This window comes from Manis javanica, chromosome 6 (assembly GCF_040802235.1).
Source record: "Manis javanica isolate MJ-LG chromosome 6, MJ_LKY, whole genome shotgun sequence".
Lineage (NCBI taxonomy): Eukaryota > Metazoa > Chordata > Mammalia > Pholidota > Manidae > Manis > Manis javanica.
In genome coordinates this window covers 128,105,026-128,123,891 of record NC_133161.1, presented here as the reverse complement: position 1 = coordinate 128,123,891, position 18,866 = coordinate 128,105,026, and the positions used below count along the sequence as shown (strand labels likewise).

Below are 18,866 nucleotides of genomic sequence, written 5' to 3'. Positions count from 1 at the left end.
GTTCTCTATCCTCCCTTTCATCCTTGACCGTCTCCTGTGATCCCTCCTGCCAAGCTCTCTTACTGCCCCTTCCCTCTCCTTTGGGAAGAGCAACGTGAAAGACCCCACGAGCAGCTGCCAAGCTGATATTGCCTGTCAGAACCGAATATAACACTCCTGCCTCATTCACCACTCACAGAATTTTGAGACGTTTTCCAGTGACACTTTAGGTCTTCAGCTGATACCTGCAGATTGTATTGGAGCTTGGGGGTCTATCAGTGTATATACCTCACATTGACCCAGTGAAATACTAGTATTTACAAGAGAAGCACTTTCTGAGAGCATCTTCTCTGATTTTTAGGTTGTCAAGACAGCAACCTGGGTCTGTAAGTGTCCAGTTCCACATGGATTAGCTCTTACAACCACATTCATAACCACTAGAATGAAATCTAGAAAAAGAATTGGTGCACCCATGCACACACACAGGGAAAATCATTCTGTCATTAGGGAGTACATTTCTTTCTGAAGGAAAACTTGTGCATGAAACTAAATTTATCATATGAATATGGCCAGGTGTTGACAGAATTCAAGTAAGAGTCATCATTGGCCATTCATTATGCTATGGGATTTAAGTAATCATATTCAAATTCAATCCTCTCAGAATAAGGCATATAAATGTCTCCACAGATTTCTTAATTGAATGTTTTCTAAGAAAAATCTTTTGTCCTTCCTGTCCATGAGACAAAACTAAGCTGTTAAGGAAGTACATATTAGAATCCCCCTGTATCATTTATCGACTCAAGTCATACTTTGCTACACCATAACTTTCTCATGGCATTTTTCACTTCTGCATTCCTCAGTGCATAGATCAGAGGGTTGAGCAAGGGTGTCCCAATTGTATAAAACTCAGCAAGCATCTTCTCTATTGGAAATGTGGTTAGTGGGCGTGTGTATATGAATATACATGGACCAAAAAATATGACAACCACAATAAAGTGGGAAGTGCATGTGGAAAGGGCTTTTCGTCTTCCTTCTGCACTGTATTTTCTCAGGGAGTACAAAATGACAACATAAGAGATAAGCAGGATTATGAAACTCACCATGCATATGACTCCACTATTAGTAACAACTAGAAAATTTATCACATAAGTGTCCATGCAGGCAAGTTTCAACAAGGGCTGCAAGTCACAGAAATAGTGGTCAATCACATTGGGGCCACAGAAGGGCAATCTCAATGCCAAGAATACCTGTGCTGAAGAGTGGATGCAAGATCCTAACCAGGCCAGAATCACCAACACACCACAGATTTGCCAGCTCATAATGGCTGTATATCGCAAGGGCTTACAAATGGCTACGTAGAGATCAAAGGCCATGAGGATGAGCACAAATATCTCCATACAGCCAAAGAAATGGGCTGCAAAGACCTGAGTCATGCACTCATTATAGGAAATGGTCTTCTTCTCAGAAAGGGCATCTGCAATCAGTCTTGGGGCAGTGGTTGTAGAGAAGCAGGCATCAGCAAAGGACAGATAAGATAGGAAGAAGTACACGGGGCTCTCAAGGGTGCTGCTTGTTTTAATGGTCACTACAATGAGAAAGTTCCCCAACAGTGTCATGAGGTAGAGAATCAAAAAGACCCCAAATATTGCTTCCTGCTTTCTTGGATCCTGCATCAATCCAAACAGAATGAATTCAGTCACGCTGTTATTCATTGCCATGCTAGTGGCTGTAGGTAAGATGCAGTTGACAAAGGATTAATCTGCAGAGAGAAGAGAACTAGTGACCTCTTGGGGATCAGTGGGCTGAATCTGATTTCCTTGTTTCTACACCATCCTGTTACATGCAACTGCCTTTAAATTCCTTACGAATCTTTGTAAATCTTTGGATGTCAAAAGCTTTCCCAGATCTGTTATGCAGAAACTTACTGTATTGGACCAGAGCTTTTGTGTTTAGGGAATGAAAAATAGACACCATTTAACATTTTTCATTCTACCAAGATTGAGAAGCCATGAAGAGAGGAAAGGAGAAATAACATAGGCCTTTAGTGTGAAGAAGTTTGGGATCCACAGGTGTGAAAATCTGAGTAATGAGCTTTGGGATGAAAGAAATGAAATCAAACTTTTAATGGAAATTATGAAGCAAATGCTTTATCAAGCAAATAGAAGATCAATAACAAACCTCTAGCTCAGCCAGATTCCAAGCTGTTGTAGAAAACTTGGAAAATTAAGTTTTCCTGCTAGCCAAAGGCCATTGAAAAAAAATTTATAAAGTTTAAATATATTTGTATTGGTGAAATGTAAAATTTGGGAGCATACAAAACACGAGAGCAAATTTTACTGAGATTTATTCAGCACCTAAGAACAAAAATCACTGAGCTGTTTCAGTTTCACAAAATTTAGTCATCTTCCTTTTTTCTAAATTTAGTCCAAATGAACTTTGAGCTTATCTGTAATGAAGTGCTTACCTCCTTCAAAAAGTCAGAGTTCCACTGCAGACACGTGTCTTTGCAGCCCCGAAACTTAGAAACAGTGGAAAGCGTACAAGTGGATTCACCATGGCCCCAACAAAATAGACTGGTCCTGCAGGCATCCCGAGTACAGTTCAGCAGTGACTCAGGCTTGTTGCTTCCTTTCTAGAGAAGGATCTGTAAGTGGGAGGAGGTAGCAAAATTAAACTTCCCCTCAGCTTAATAGGATCACTGAAACTCTTTTTAGAGCAGTTTTAGGTTCACAGCAAAATAAAGAGAAAGGTACAGAAATGTCCTGAATAGCCTGTGCCCCACATATGCATAATGTGTCATTATCAACATCCAGAACCGGAGTGGCGGGTACGTTGTAACTGATGAACCTGCAATGACACAGCAGAACCACCCAAAGTCCATAGTTTACTTCAGGGTCCGCTCTTGGTGGTGGACATTCTATGGATTTGGGTAAGTGTATAATGACATGTATCCATCATAATGTAATATCATATATAGCGTTTACACTACCCTAAAAACAGGATCACTTTAGATTCCCAAATATAGAACATAATAATTCCTTTCACACAATATTTAATACTCTCTAAATTCTAAATAAAGTTTTCACATCATTTAGTGGAAGAAAAATAAGACTTAGTGAGATATTTATGTGGGTTTTCATTGTGAGAATTATTAGCTCATACATACGACAAAATCAGGCTGGTGTTTGACAAACATCAGTATTACAAATGGCCAATCTTAGAATTCTTTAAGTAGACTATGTTTCTAAGAAAGGACACAATTTCAGATAACTGCTCTTCTCCACATTCTTTCCATCGTTTCCCTTTTTTACTTCCTTGCTATGTTTTGAAAAGGAAAAGTGGGCATTTAAAAATATGATGTGTCATGAATATAATAAACTAGTTACTATGGATTTTAAATGCAATGGCTGAAATACCACGACTTTCAAGGCCTGTGCCATCGTCTAGCTTACCTCTGTTCCTCCCGTGTTTCTGCTCATGCATGCTCCAGCCACGCCGAAGACTTGGTGTCCCTCATGAATATACTGACTGTCTCATTCTCTGAATTTTCCATATTTCTTAGTGACTAAATGACCTTCCTCTGACATGACCTCCAGTCTCCATTGCTATCTATGTACAGAGAGTCCAGGTTCAATGCCATCTCCTCAGCAAAACCTTGCAGGTCTCTCCATCCAAATAACTTTCTTGCTAATGGCATTCCACTGTTAAAGTGTGTGTTTGTTTGTGTGTGTGTGTGTGTGTGTGTGTGTGAGTGTGTGTGTGTGAGATTATCATGGAATAATGAAGTCCTTTAATTTTTTCTGTACCATCTTTTGTTCATTTGATTTCATAATATCAAATAGGGCAAGTTCAGGTTGTTCCATTTGTGCACTAAGCTGGAAGTCAGGGTTTAGTAGAGAGCAGTAAAAGAGGAAACAGGATCAGAACAGGTCCACAAGCCTTTGAGTTCCATGGCAACTGCTCTCTCTCCAACACTCCACCCACACTATCACACAAATCATCAGACCCCAGACACTCAGTGTAGCCAGCATAAAACATAAGGCCAAGGAACCATAAATAAGGGAAAAAGAAAACTACTGACCTGCTCAGTAGATGTCCTAACCATCAAATGGATACAATCTTCAGGATGGAGCTAGTGAGAATCAGCATTTTATATATATGTTTGAAAAGTAATAGTGACGAGGAGGGGATATAGAGGTCAGAGAATGAGGGAAGGAATCAGAGCCCAAGGGGAAAATCTTGGTGGGAAAAAGCCAGAGATGAAGTGCAAGGGTGAGCAAAGAACCACTCTAAAGTAAAGAGCAGGTTGCCTAAGGTTTCACTGAAGAGTTTTGCAACTCATTCCTCTCTTTCTCTTCTTAGCCCTCACTCCAGCCCCAGAAGAAGACTGCAACTTTTGGCTGTATGCAGGGTCAGTGGGTCCTTCAGAGCTAATTAGATCATTAATATCAGGACAGTCAGTGTCATAGAATCATAAGAACATGGCATAATCAGTATTGACTGCATATCATCAGTATATATCCCTACCTTTTTCTGACCTTTAGCTTTGCAAAGAATAAGTCTGCAAGCATAGGATACTATACTGCCCCCTCAACAAGAACTGGGCCTGGGAAGCTGCTGCATGAAGCACAGGCCAGTGAAAGCAGGGGAATCTTGACACATCTGAATCTTCTCATCACTGAAGGAAATACTTTCATTCCTCGAGCTTCAGGTTTCTTAGGAGACAAAACTGGATGATGGCAAATGCTCCAAAACCCCGTTCCAAAAGGGGGGCAGGAAAAAGGAAATCGTTCAGTCAGTCTTGAAAAGATTACCTCTTTTCTTTTAACAAAAGAGATGCTATATATATAGGAAACTCATAATTTTCATTTTCAGGTCTGATTTATCTTGAGGGCAATTACATACAGTGTGTTTGCAACATGTAAATCACACTTTAGATAGCTCCACTGTGCTTCCTGCGGAATCTATAGGGAGAGACTCTATGCCACAGTTAGCTAACGCCTCCTACAAGGCCTGAGTTAGACTCTTCAAGAGGGTCTGTAATACCGGCAGAATTTAGCCACAGAATTAAACTCTTAGAACTTTCTAGAATAAAAAGGAAATATCCCCACTACTCTGTAATAGAAACTTCTATAAAGCCAGTTCCATGACCCCAGACATTCCCTGGCAAAGCATGTGAATTAAACATTTCTTCTTCCTCTGTCAGGTATTTATAGGGATCTTATAAAATTTCACAGAAGCCCAGCCTTTGGAGGGACAAGGATTCCATCATTTCACCCAACCCTGAAGGATTTGCTCAGCAAGCTACTTAGCTCAGTTAATCCAGGATCACAGAAAACCATGGGGCCAATTAATCCCAGACTGTCAACAGACGGATTCTGTGCTCAGAGCTCTCCTCTCCCCCCAGTCCCTCTAAAAGGACTCTCCTAGTTCAGTTCTCAAGTGCTCCACCCATGCACTCTCCTCTAAGGGAAAGACACACTTTTAAAGGCACTATAGACTAGTACAAGTTACCAAATGCTCTGCCCTTTAAGTCAAATCATTTCTTATGGCAGACAAAGCTCTGAGTCTAGGAAAAGGTTCAAAAAAGATGTGATATAGTTGAATTCTAGAGTCATGATTGATGTTTCTGTGAATTTAGGAAAGTTCCTTAACTTCTCTTAGTTTCCTATTCTAGAAAATGGATATTATAATTATTAGATATAATATTTAATTGTATAATTAAATGTAAATTAATTAATATAAATATTAGATATAATATAAGCACCTTAGCATAAGAGTATTTTAAGCAGTATTTAATTTTATAGTAATTATTATAAATCCTAATGATACTGATAAAGCATATTACAATGCAATTAATTTCACTGAAAGCTACTAACAAAAATTTCTAAAATTTCTAAACTATTTTGAAATCAGTAAGTCAGATAGAGGAACAAGAGAAAAAATGGAAAGAAAAGTTGTTTTTACGTATTTTTTATTTTTAAATCAACTTCTCAAGGTACAACTGGCATACAATAAAATATACTATTTTTGCATGAACAGATAACTTTTGACAAATGTATACATTCATGCAACTGCTACCACATAGTAGGAGTTTATCAATTTTATTATTTTTTCAAAGAACCAGATTTTGTTTTTGCTTGCGTTCTCTTCATGTTTACACTGTGTTTCTTTGCCTTCTGCTTTTTATTATTTGGTTTTATTACATGGTTCCCTCTAAGCATATGAGGGATGATTTGTTCCCAGCCTCTCCCCTCACTTCTGGTGGTTTGCTGGCCAACTTTGGGGCTCCAAGGCTTGTAGATGCATCACCCCAATCTCTGTCCTCGTTCACATGGCATTTTTCTTACATGCATGTCTGTATCCAAATTCCCCCTTTTTGTAAGAACATCAGTGACAATGGATTAAGGCCCATCCTAGTGACCTCATCTGAATTTGATCATCTGCAAAAAACCGCCTTTCCAAATAAATTCACATTTATAGCTACTGGGGATTAGGACTACAACATCTTTTGTGGGGATACAATTTCAACCCATAACAAACCCTGTACAGTTTCTAGCACTGGGAAAATGTCCTGAGAGAAAAAATAATGCATGGTTGAGGCTCTCCAAAATTACCTCCAAAAGCTCTGCTCTGACTTTGCCTCACCCCAACTCCACACCCCCCAACCAGTGAAAAGCTCAGATTCTCAGCTTCTTGTCTATGCCCAGAGTCAACAAATGTTTCCAGGATAAAAACAGCCACCGAATTCAACTCACTTTATTAAAGGTCTTATCTCTCTGGGATTCTCTCTCTTTTGATTCTAGATGCCTCAACAGGTCTCCAGTACCACATACCAGTGATTTCCTTTTGCATCTGGCTTTTCTAGTTCATGACAAGCTGTTGAATCTCACCTGGGAGTAGAAGTCCATTTATGTATTTTTATTAAATCAACAAATATTCATTGACCACCTAATATCCACCACTCCTCTTCGTAATAGTGCTATACTTTTGGAAGGGTACTTGGATTTCTCATGTTGCATGTCACATGCAAAGATGAAATTTCCTTACCCAACATTTTTAATATTTTTCCATCACTAGGGATATAGGTCGACACTGGCTATCAGAACTGAGAACACTGGAGTTTGAAGCTCATTAAAATAGATATGTAAGGAGAAAAGCTCAGAAATCACCCATCAGGGTTGCATCTTGTTTTGTTATTGTTCCAGCTTTATTGAACTATCATTGACATATAACATTGTGTAAGTTTAAGGTGTATGTGGGATAATTTGGTACACGTATGTACTGTGAAATGTTTGCCACAGCAAGTGTTAGTTAACACACCTTTCACCTCACTCTGGGGCACCTGTGCATCAGCGTCTGATCTTCAGACATACAAGGCAACACTAAATTCTGTTAATGCCCAGAGAAGGGAAGCCTCTCACAGACTTGCTCATCTTGACCAAATAAAAAAATGCCTGTGATATAAACCAGACTGCAAGTTTAATAATTTGCTTGAGTTCACATATACTTGCTTCCTAGCTTTCAGTCACTATGTAGCAGCATTTGGAGCTACCCTATCAGTAATCACATTCTGGCACTGAAATTATGCAGCTGTAACTGTATATAAATTCATCAGCAGGAGACCTATAGTATACTCACATGTATCTTCTTAAATTATCATTCAAGAGAAAAGACAAAGTAAAGAAGTCTTATAGAAACCAACAGGCTGTGGCATTAGGATTCCTGGTTTAGAATCACCAAATACTAAGGACTCAGTTAACAATGACCTCAAACACGTAATGAGGTTCTGCTATAGTCAAAGCACTCTGCAACCTGGTTGGTATATGTTCCTGAAAAGAACAGAAATCCATGCCTTCCTGGAACTTAGATTCTAGTGGGAACAGACAATAAACAATAAATACAGTAAATAAGTTATAGTATGTTAGAAGATGACAAATGCTATCAAAAAAAGAAAAAATTGAGTAAGATAAGTGGACCAGGAGTGATAAGAGGAACACTGTGTTACACTGGGCATAACAGAGGCTTCTGTGAGGAGACACTAGAACGAGATGCACAGTGAAGCTGTTAGCCGAGCACCTTACTGTAAGAGTAAGTTAAGCAGGAAAAACAGGTGAGGCAAATGCCACAAAGTGAAAGCCTTGTAGGAGGCCAGTGTGGCTGGGGCCAAGGGAACAGTGTGTAAGTGCCAGGAGAGCCGAAGAGGCCACAGAATGTCAAATCACTGCAAGGATTTTGCTGAACTCCTACAGAATTTTAAGGAGAGAAATGTCCTGATTTGACTGTACTTGTAAAAGGGACCTCTGGCTGCTGTTCTAAAAATAGACTTAGCAGAACAAGAGTAGAAGTAGGAAGAATTCTTAGAGTTTATGGCTGTGACCTAAGTGAGAGATGATGGCAGCTAAGATCAGGCTAGTAGGAAAACTAGTGGAAAAATATATTCAGCATATATACTTTCTATTAAGGTATCATTGATATACACTCTTATGAAGATTTCACAAGAAAAACAATGTGGTTATTACATTACCTTTCATCCTTATTATCGAGTCCACCCCCATACCCTATTTCATCAGTGTTCATCAGTGTAGTAAGATGCCATGGAGTCCCTATTTGTCTTCTCTAGGCTACACTGCCTTCCCCATGACCCCGCACACACATGATACCCAACAATCTCCTTCTCCTTCCCTCCCCACTCACCCTCCCCCACCCTTCCCCTTTGGTAACCACTAGTCCTTTCTTGAAGTCTGTGAGTCTGCTGCTATTTTGGTCCTTCAGTTTTGTTTTGTTGTTATACTTCACAAATGAAGGAAATCATTTGGGTCTTGTGTTTCTCTGACTTATTTCACTACACATAACACCCTCTAGCTCTATCCATGTTGTTGCAAATGGTAAGATTTGTTTCTTCCTTATGGCTGAATAGTATTCCATTGTGTATATGTACCACCTCTTCTTTGTCCATTCATCTACTGATGGACACTTAGGTTGCTTCCATATCTTGGCTATTGTAAATAGTGCTGTGATAAATATAGGGGTGCATATGTCTTCTTGAATCTGAGAAGTTGTTTTCTTTGGGTAAATTCCTAGGAGTGGAATTCTGGGTCAAATGGTATTTCTATTTTCAGTTTTTGAAGGAACCTCCATACTGCTTTTCACAATGGTTGAACTAGCTTACATTCCCTCCAGCAGTGTAGGAGGGTTCCCCTTTCCCCACATCCTCCTCAGCATTTGTTGTTGTTTGTCTTTTGCATATTGGCCATCCTAACTGATGTGAGGTGATATCTCATTACGGTTTTAATTTACATTTCTCTGAAGATTAGCAATGTGGAGCAACTTTTCATGTGCCCGTTGGCCATTTGAATTTCTTCTTTGGAGAAGTATCTGTTCATATCCTCCACCCATTTTTTTCCACCCATTTTTTAATTGGGTTATATGATTTTTGCATGTTGAGGTGTATGAGTTCTTTATATATTTTGGATGTAAACATCTTGTCAGATAGGTCATTTACAAATATATTCTCCCATACTGTAGGATGCCTTTTGTTCTTTTGATGGTGTCCTTTGCTATACAGAAGCTTTTTAGCATTATTTAATCCCATTTGTTCATTTTTTATTTTCTTCAGGGACCAATGGAGATGTGTTCAGGAAAAAGTTGCTCATGTTTATATTGAAGAGATTTTTGCCTATATTTTCTTCTAAGAGTTTTATGGTTTCATGACTTGCATTCAGGTCTTTGATCCATTTCGAGTTTACTTTTGTGTATGGGGTTAACAATAATCCAGTGTCATTCTCTTGCATGTAGCTGTACAGTTTTGCCAACACAGCTGTTGAATAGGCTGTCATTTCCCCATTGTATATTCATGGCTCCTTTATCATACATTAATTGACCATATATGCTTGGGTTTACATCTGGGCTCTCTAGTCTGTTTCATTGGTCTATGGGTCTGTTCTTGTGCCAGTACCAAACTGTCTTGATTACCGTGGCTTTGTAGTAGAGCTTGAAGTTGGGGAGCATAATCCCCCCCACTTTATTCTTAATTCTCAGGATTGCTTTGGCTATTATTCAGTGTATATTTTGAAGGCAATCAATTTTTTTTCTAATGGGTTAGGTGTGAGCTGTGTCATCAGCTCATTTAATTCTATGTTTTTGGTTCTATGTTTTGAAACTGGATAGACAAAATTTCCATGGGAAGGCTACAGGTAGAGTACATTTGGGGCAAGAACTATCAGTCAATAAATATGAAGATACCTATTAGATATTTAAAGGAAGGTATCAAGCAGGTAATTCAGTATACAAGACTGGCATTCAAATGAGAAATCTGGAGTGGAGATATAAATGACAGTCACCAGCATTGAAATGGTATTTAATGTCACAAGAACCCTTGATTTTATTTTAGAGTTTTAATATAACATATGAAAAGAAATTTCTCTTGATCATCAGTGGCCTTCCATAAACACTTTTGCCCTGAGGACATTCCCAAAACTCAAGGCAAAAAAGCTTTCTCCCTTCCATAATCTTGTCTCCATTTCTACTTTTCTTCCCTTCTTTTTATATAGCAATACTAACCCACAGCAGTTTATAGCAATGCAGATTTGTGGCAAAGCTAGCAAGGCAAATACTTTAATGACTGATGCCTTATACAAACCAGAAAGTTCCTGTCTCATCATAGGATCTGTACATTGAGAGAGTTTTCCAGTTAAGAGTGTGAGCTTAAAATAAATCTTCCAAACTTTCATTATCAGAGTGTGAATGTCCATCAGGCTCCTCGGTCCAAGGAGATGTGCTCATGCAGTCACCTCTCAAGGTGGCATTGTGTGGGGTCACCTGCCATGCTTCAGAGTCCAAGCCTTGGATCTATAGGAAAATAGTCTTCTGTTCATTCTCAGACGTAGACACATTGAACACTCCCACATGAACTGGTTCCTCTTGTCCATACTCATTAGTTAGTAGTTGTGAAACCGGAATGTGAATTTAATGAGAAACATAATAATGTAAGAATGCCAAAGTTCTTATCCCAGTCACTAGCCAATATCTTTGTCTCCCAAGAGGAAAATCTCTACAGTAAACCTAATTACCATGCAAAATTTACTAGATAAAGGTACAATCCAAGTAGCCAAGGCCCGAAACATTAACCCAGAAGTGTGCCCACCAGGCGCCTGGTCAGTCTTACCTACCAGTGAAACACTTGTTTGCACTAGGGTTCTCTCTACCTGATTGACACCTAATGAGGAATTTGGCTTCCTTGATATATTTTGTTCTTTATTTCCAAGCTGGGAATCTTGTTCCTGTGGACATCTTCCTTTTTTGTAAAGATGATTATGACATTAGCTCTATTTTTTATGTCAGTTGTTGCCCTTTTCATACGTATGATCTCATCCAGGAGGTGTTGATTTTTATAATATAATTCACAATTTCATAAAATTGTCACAAAATCACCAAGCAAACATTAGCTTTGCAACATTTCAAGTTTGTTATACCTCTGTCTCACATGTCAGCTTAAGATGAATTAATGCCCTAAACTGAACTCTGCTCATTTACTTGTATCTTACTAATATCAGGTTTTCAGTCAATAATTTTGAAACTCTGGCCATATTTAGCCCAACTAATAAAATGCAAACTTGAGGCAATAGATAATTTTATTGGGATCAGAAATGCTTTTGGAGTAAAAGATCACTGAGAGCAACATTTATTTTTCCAGGAAATAAAAGAAGGGATAGAGAATGAAAAATAAAAAGAATGGATAGAGGGGTTAACATCCAAAATATATAGAGAACTCAAATGACTCAACAACAAAAAATAACCCTATTGAAAATGGGCAGAGGACTTTTAATAGACATTTTTCCAACAAAATAATACAGATGACCAATAGGCACATGAAAAGATGCTCCACATTGTTAATCATTAGGGAGTATAAATCAAAACCACAATGAGATAGCACCTCACACCAGTCAGAATGGCCACGAGCCAAAAGATAAGAAATGAAAAGTGTTGGCAAGAATGTGGAGAAAAGGGAACCTTCTTACACTGTTGGTGGGAATGTCAATTGGTGCAGCCATTGTGGAAAACAGTATGGAGGTTCCTCAAAAGTCTAAAAATAGAAATACCATATGGTCCAGTAACTCTGTTTCTACAAGCTTACTCAAAGAAAACAAAATGTCTGATTCAAAAAGATACATGCACTCCTAGGTTTATTGCCACATTATTTACAATAGCCAAAATATGAAAGCAACCAGTGTCCATCAACAGATGAGTGGATAAAGAAGAGGTAGTACAAATATACAAAGGAATATTATTCAGCCATAAAAAAAGAAAGAAATCCTGCCTTTTGTGACAACATGAATGGAACTAGAGGGTATTACACTAAGTGAAATAAGCCAGGCAGAAAAAGGCAAATGCCGTATGATGTCACTTATATGTGGATTCTAAAAAAACAAAACAAAACGAATAAAATAGCAATAGGCTCAAAGACACTGAGAAGTGACCGGTAGTAACCATGGCAGAGGGTTGGGTGGGTTTGTAGGTTGGGTTGGTAGGTAGGGTGAGGGGGATAGAGGAGCACAAAAACTCTCAATATAAGTTGGTCATAGGGATGGTAGTACAGCGTGGAGAATATAGCTAATAATTCTGTAACATCTTCCTATGTTGACAGATAGTAACCATACTAGTTGGGGTGAGGATTTAATAATATGGGCAACTGGAACCACTGTGTTGGACACCTGAAATCAGTATAAGATTGTTTATTAACTATACTTCAATTAAAAAAAGAAGAATGGATTGAGAAGACTGGCATTATTTTCATGCTATGCCAAGGCAAGAATTAAAGTTATCTTTGAGATCTAAGGGCTAATATCAGCAATAACTACATTCCTTCTCCAAACATGACATTTTAGTGTATTAGTGTTAGAGAGAAGTTACAATTTGAATATGGGAAGGTATCTCATTTATTCATGTATTCAACAGATATTTAATAAGCTTTGACTGCAGGCTGTTGTAGACACTACTGATACATTAGTGAACCAAAGGGAGAGAAAAATTCCCTGCCTCATAGCTTAGTCTATGAGAAAAGGCAGGCCAAAAGGTAAGTAATTAATGTAGTATATCAGAAACTGATAAGTGCTCTCAACAAATGGAGTCGCTGGCAGGGAGGAGGGGGCCATAGAACCCAATGTTCAAGTGGCTATTTTTAAAAACAAAGAATAATCACTGATACAAAAACACGCACAGTTGAGGTTCAAGAATGACCTTATCTCTTCTGATCCTGAGTTCTGATTTTTTTTCTCTTCAGTCACTGAGGTCAGTGTTCTTCTCATATTCTTGAAATAATTTGAGTGCCTCTGTTTCTAATCTCTAAGATGTTTTCCCATCCCTCCCTAAAGCTTTTTCAAAACATGGAATGAATGGCAAGAGGTCTGATAAGCTCCTCTTTTCAATCTTTTTTTTTTAATTTTTAGATTCTAAGTAAGCACAAAATTCATCTCTTGTAATTCACATAGGAAGATACTGAGTTGCCAAATCAGAGTTGATATGCGACGTCAGTGAAAACACTGTTCCTAACCCAGTATTACTCCATTTTTTGTTACATTACATTACCTTCTGTCAAAGAAGGCCCATCCACATAAAGTTTTTGTCTAGAGAATTTGACTTTTTCTCCCTTAACTTTAAAATTTTTTTCAAAGTTGAATGCTTTATTTTTCATTAGAAACCACCATTTTTCTGTTCCATACTTTCCTCATGGCATTTTTCACTTCCCTATTCCTGAAAGTATAAATCAAAGGGTTAAGTAAGGGAGTTAAGATGGTGTAAAATACTGCCACCATTTTGTCAAAGGAGAAAGCATGGGACAAAGAACAAATCCACAGCAGCAATGTGAGATCCGCAGGTGGAGAGAGCTTTCCTCTGGCCTTCAGTACTATGGGCTCTCAAAGAGAGCAAGATGACACCATAGGAGACAAGCAACAAAGAGAAGATTATGATGCAAATGAACCCACTGTTGGTGACTACCAAGAGGCCAAAGATATGAGTATCAGTGCAGGTGAGCTCCAGTAATGGGTACAAGTCACACATGAAGTGATTAATGACATTGGGACCACAGAAAGGCAGCTGGAAAGTAAAGAGAATTTGTATCATGGAATGTAGGAAGCCTCCTGTCCAGGCTACTGCCATCAGAATGCCACAGAGCCACCAGTTCATGATAGAAGAGTAGTGCAAGGGTTTGCAGATGGCCACATAACCGTCAAAGGCCATGGCCATGAGGACAATCACCTCCACCCCAGCAAAAAAGTGCTCAGCAAAGAGCTGGGTCATGCAGCCTTTAAAGGAGATGGTTTTTCTTTCATAGAGAGAGTCCACAATCATCTTCTGGGCAATGACAGTGGATAAGCATGCATTCAGGAAGGACAGGAAAACCAAGAACTAGTACATGGGGGAGCCAAGGAGTGTCAGACTGCTGATGAGAGTTGCCACAACGAGCAGGTTTCCCCCCACAGTTGCAATGTAGCTGACCAAGAAAACAACAAACACTATTTTCTGGACATTGGGATCCTGTGAAAGCCCCAGGAGGACAAATTCAGTTACAAAACTTTGATTTTGCATAATCTCCAAGGTAAAGCTAAAAGCTGTCACTGTGGGCATGTGGAAGCCACAAACATGAGAAAGAAAAATTCATCTCAGACCAATTTATGGTTGGTATTATCATAGTCATCAAGAAGGTGGTGCATTCATGTGAAATATTATCTTATGTGTTTCTACTGCCATTGAGAACACAACATTAGAAATCTGTTGAAGATGATAGTGGAGGTCAGGCAGAATTGAGAAGAAAACTTATTAAATATTTTAATATAGCCAAAGCTTCAATATAGGGGAAGGGAAGTATCTACATGTGATAGGGATGAATAGTGTTTTTCTCAACTGCCACCTCTTGTCACTTAGTAGCAGGTTACTGGAGTGAATTGTTGAGAAGGATTCTGAAGCCACATCTAAATTCTGAGGAAAGGAGGACAGCAATCTATTGGTCATGCCTGCCATCAGCAGAGTGGGGGCAAGGGTGACTTGCCAGCCATCCCTGATCGGGAGACTGCCTTATGTACAAATAGAAGAAGGAATAACATCCAGCTTATGAAGCATACAAAATTCATGGCTACTCCCCCATTTCTCTAAAAGTCTGAATTGAATTGGGCATTTAAGATGAATTAATTCATTCCTTATAAAAAAAGAAAAATCTATGGAAAAGTGTGTTCCTCTATTCTAACATAGAACAAGGATGCATGTGTTGTTTTTTTCCCCCTCATTCATCATTTTAAAATAAGCATGTTTATAATAAATACCCACTTCAGAGTGTTGTCATAATGAATAAGTTAAATAATAGAATGAGAACAATTGTTCAGGGCCTAGTACCTAAGGCGCAGTCCATGTTAGGTCTTATTATCCCTACTTTACTGGTAGGAAATTCATGCCTAAAGAGAAAAGGCCAAACAAATAACAGATGCTGGATCTGGAAATTAACACAGAACCTATGACTCTTAACATCCAAGTCCTTCCCACTGAATCAACAGAGATAGGAGCAAGGATTTTCCCTTTCTAGCAAGAACTTCAGAGCAGGGGTGACCTTTCTACTGTCTCCATCTACCTGTAGAAGTTAAAGCCTTCTGAAAAGCCTTCTGATTCCTTTGTTCATGTTTGAATGAGGTCCCTTGATGAAGGACACAGAACAAACAATGTAGATTCAGAAGGTAATGGCCCAGTTATTTGCAGATACAGATTGAAAACAACCACATAGGTAAGCAATAAACCCACCTGCTCATCTCACAGGATTATAAGGGTCAAAATGTAAACTGTAAAAATGTTGCTTATGGTAAAATGTCCTTACCAATTGTACTTACTATTTTCTCAATTTGAAAGCCAGCCACCTTACCCACAGAAAGCTTTTCCATGAGTCATTCAGATAATTACTCCATCTTTTGACTTAATTTTCCCTTTCAAGACACTGCTCTGAAGGATGACTGTGCTCTCACCTGTACATATAACATAAATTTGTCAAGTGGCAGATGTTTCTGTGCATATGTATTCATATAATCTATATTTGTTAAATAGGTGTATAAAAGAATAATGGGGCTTTCATGTGAGAATTAATCTGATTTTTATGAATGCCACTTAGTTAACAAAACAATTCACAATGCTAATAAAACTAACAAATATACAATTGTACATACTAATATCTGTCTTTTTCCTTACTTTAAAATAATGATTTCCATTATGTTTCCAGGGTACTAGACACTCCTAAACAATGCCTGCAATAGAACTCTATATCCAGCTACAAGCTGTCACCAAGAAATCAAGTGTTAAACAAGCCCTATAAGGTCATTGGATCAGTTAATAACCATTTACTAAGAAGTAAAGATTATCAGTACATGATCCAGCAGCGATCAGCTTATCCTGGGGTCAAAGCAGGAAAAACAACGAAATGAAATGAATAAGAACATCAGCTCCAGTTCACCCAGGTTTGGAACCTCAGGCTCTTCTATTCAGTTACATCAAGTGATGGAAAAGTTACTTAAAATTAACAAAGACTCAGATTTTTCCTTTGTAACAGGGTATAATAATAATGCCTATTTATAGGGTACTTGTGAGAATCAGATAAGGAAATATACATAAATACAGTTACACAGAAGTGTAGGAGAAAAATCAGGATGAATAGTGAGAACTCCCCCCAGAACCCCTGACACAGCACAAATGACAATGGTTTTACTATAATCCCTGCTTTACCATGACCACAGCTGTTAAATACTTTTACTCCTCCTTTTATTTGTTCAAACATAAAATATTTTTGGTCAGAGGGCAGATATGGTATTGTTTAAATGTGCAACACTTTTAAACATCCTTAATAAATTATTGTGGCCCTCAGACCAACAGGTGTGCATTTATTTTTCAGGTAGCATTGTACAAAAAACAAATTGGGTGAGGACGCGGAGAGGAAGACCTCAGCTCTGTATTAATCTAGTGATTGAATAAGTCTTAGGCTCTTGAAGTCCCTTATTTGTAGAGTTTCTAAGAGTAATACCATTTTAGAATTAAAATGTTCAGTAGCTATAAACAAACAAACCCTTTCTTTTTTCATACAAAAAGAATTTCCAAAATTAGTCTTGAAACTCTCACAGTGGAAGAGTACAGTATCCTGTGGTTTATGATCACAAGGTTTATGATTTTAAGCCATTCAAAAGGTAATTGTAGTAATGCTTGTGTTGTCCTGGGCTAAATCTTAGAGCAGAAAATTACAGTAGTGGAAAAATCAGTAAAATATGAATAAAATCTGGGGTCTCCTTAAGAGTAATATGTCAATGTTAATGTCATAGTTTTAACACATATAATCATGGTAACGTAAGATGATAATAGTAGAGAAAACTCAGTGAGGAGTATACAGGAACTCTCTATAGCTTGGCAACTTGTCTACTAATCCAAAAGTATTGCAAAATAAAAAATTAGTTAAAAATAATATAATAATTGTCCAGTTTTTTGTATCAAAAAACTAGCAGTTACATCACTTAATAGTTATGTGTCTTAAAGAAACCACTAAACCTCAGGATCCTCTCCCATAAAATAGATATATAATAACACTTGTTTAAGCCACTGGTCCATGACAGTCAAGTGAGACAGTTATTATGAACATGATTTATAATTAGAACTCTAAAGGAACATGTATAATATTGATATCAGCATTATTTCTAAACAGTATCTATACACACAAAGTGAGCTGGAAAACTGAATCCATCAAAACAATAAAATACATGTTTCCAAAATCAGGGTTTTGAAATTATATTAACTCTAAAATTGCAATGAAACTGCTTCATATGTGGTATCCTTGTGTAAAACACTGTAGCAAATGTTTCCAGAATCATAAACATGTGAAGTGTCCATCAATAGATGAAAAAAGAAGTGGTACATATATACAGTGGAGTATTACTCAACCATAAAGAAAAGAAATCCTGCCATTTGTGACAACAGAGATGGAATTAGAGGGTTTAATGCTAAATGAAATAAGCCTCGGGGAGAAAGACAAATACCATATTATTTCACTTATATGTGGAATCTAAAAAACAAAACAAAATGAACAAAATAGCAATAGACTCTTAGACACTGAGAGATGACTGGTGGTTACCACAGGGGAGGGATTAGGGTGGGTGGATGAAATAGGTGAAGGAGATAAAGAGGAGCAAAATCATGATATAAATTAGTCACAGGGATGAAAGTATATAATAGAAAATATAGTCAATAGTTCTGTAACGTCATTCTATGTTGGCAGTAACTAAATTAGTGAGATGAGTATTTAATAATGTATATAACTGTTGAATCACTATGTTGTATACACGAAACCAATATAGTATTGTATATGAATTATACCTAAATTAAAAAAAAATTAATAGAGCAAAACTTCCAAAAAATAAAAACAGAAAAGTATGTGTATTCTATAACCCAAACCCTAAAAATTACTTTGAAAATGAAATGAGGTGCTCTAAGTTTTATAATGGAAGATGATGTTATTTCATTTATAATAGTGAAAATTTAGAAATATCTATATGTTCAATAATAGGAAGATATTTATGTAAATGAGATTACTACAAATCAGTTGCACAAATGTTGTGAATAAAACACTAATAAAGTGAGGACATAGACAAAGTGGTTTTACAATATGTTAAATGAGAAAACGAAGAAAAATGGTAATAACTTTGACCATTTGTATACACATTTTAATATAATTTTTAACTCATGATGGGAAGATACGATAATGGCAGAGATTTTTTGTTTTCAATATGATCTTGACAGAACTAATGGAAATTTAAAATTAAAAATCAAGTTTAAAACCCACAATAACACATTTCCTATCACTTATATAGTTC

At 37.5% G+C, this 18,866-nt stretch overlaps 1 protein-coding gene and 1 pseudogene across 1 annotated transcript; both read right to left on the bottom strand.

The window, feature by feature from the left end:
• Positions 1-782: 782 nt before the first annotated feature.
• LOC140850185 (olfactory receptor 4C11-like) lies at positions 783-1,697 on the bottom strand. The gene has a single exon (XM_073239953.1). It carries the CDS (start codon positions 1,695-1,697, stop codon positions 783-785), a length of 915 nt encoding a protein of 304 aa, XP_073096054.1.
• An 11,964-nt stretch (positions 1,698-13,661) lies between these two features.
• Positions 13,662-14,568, bottom strand: LOC140850184 (olfactory receptor 4C15-like; annotated as a pseudogene).
• Positions 14,569-18,866: the final 4,298 nt, after the last annotated feature.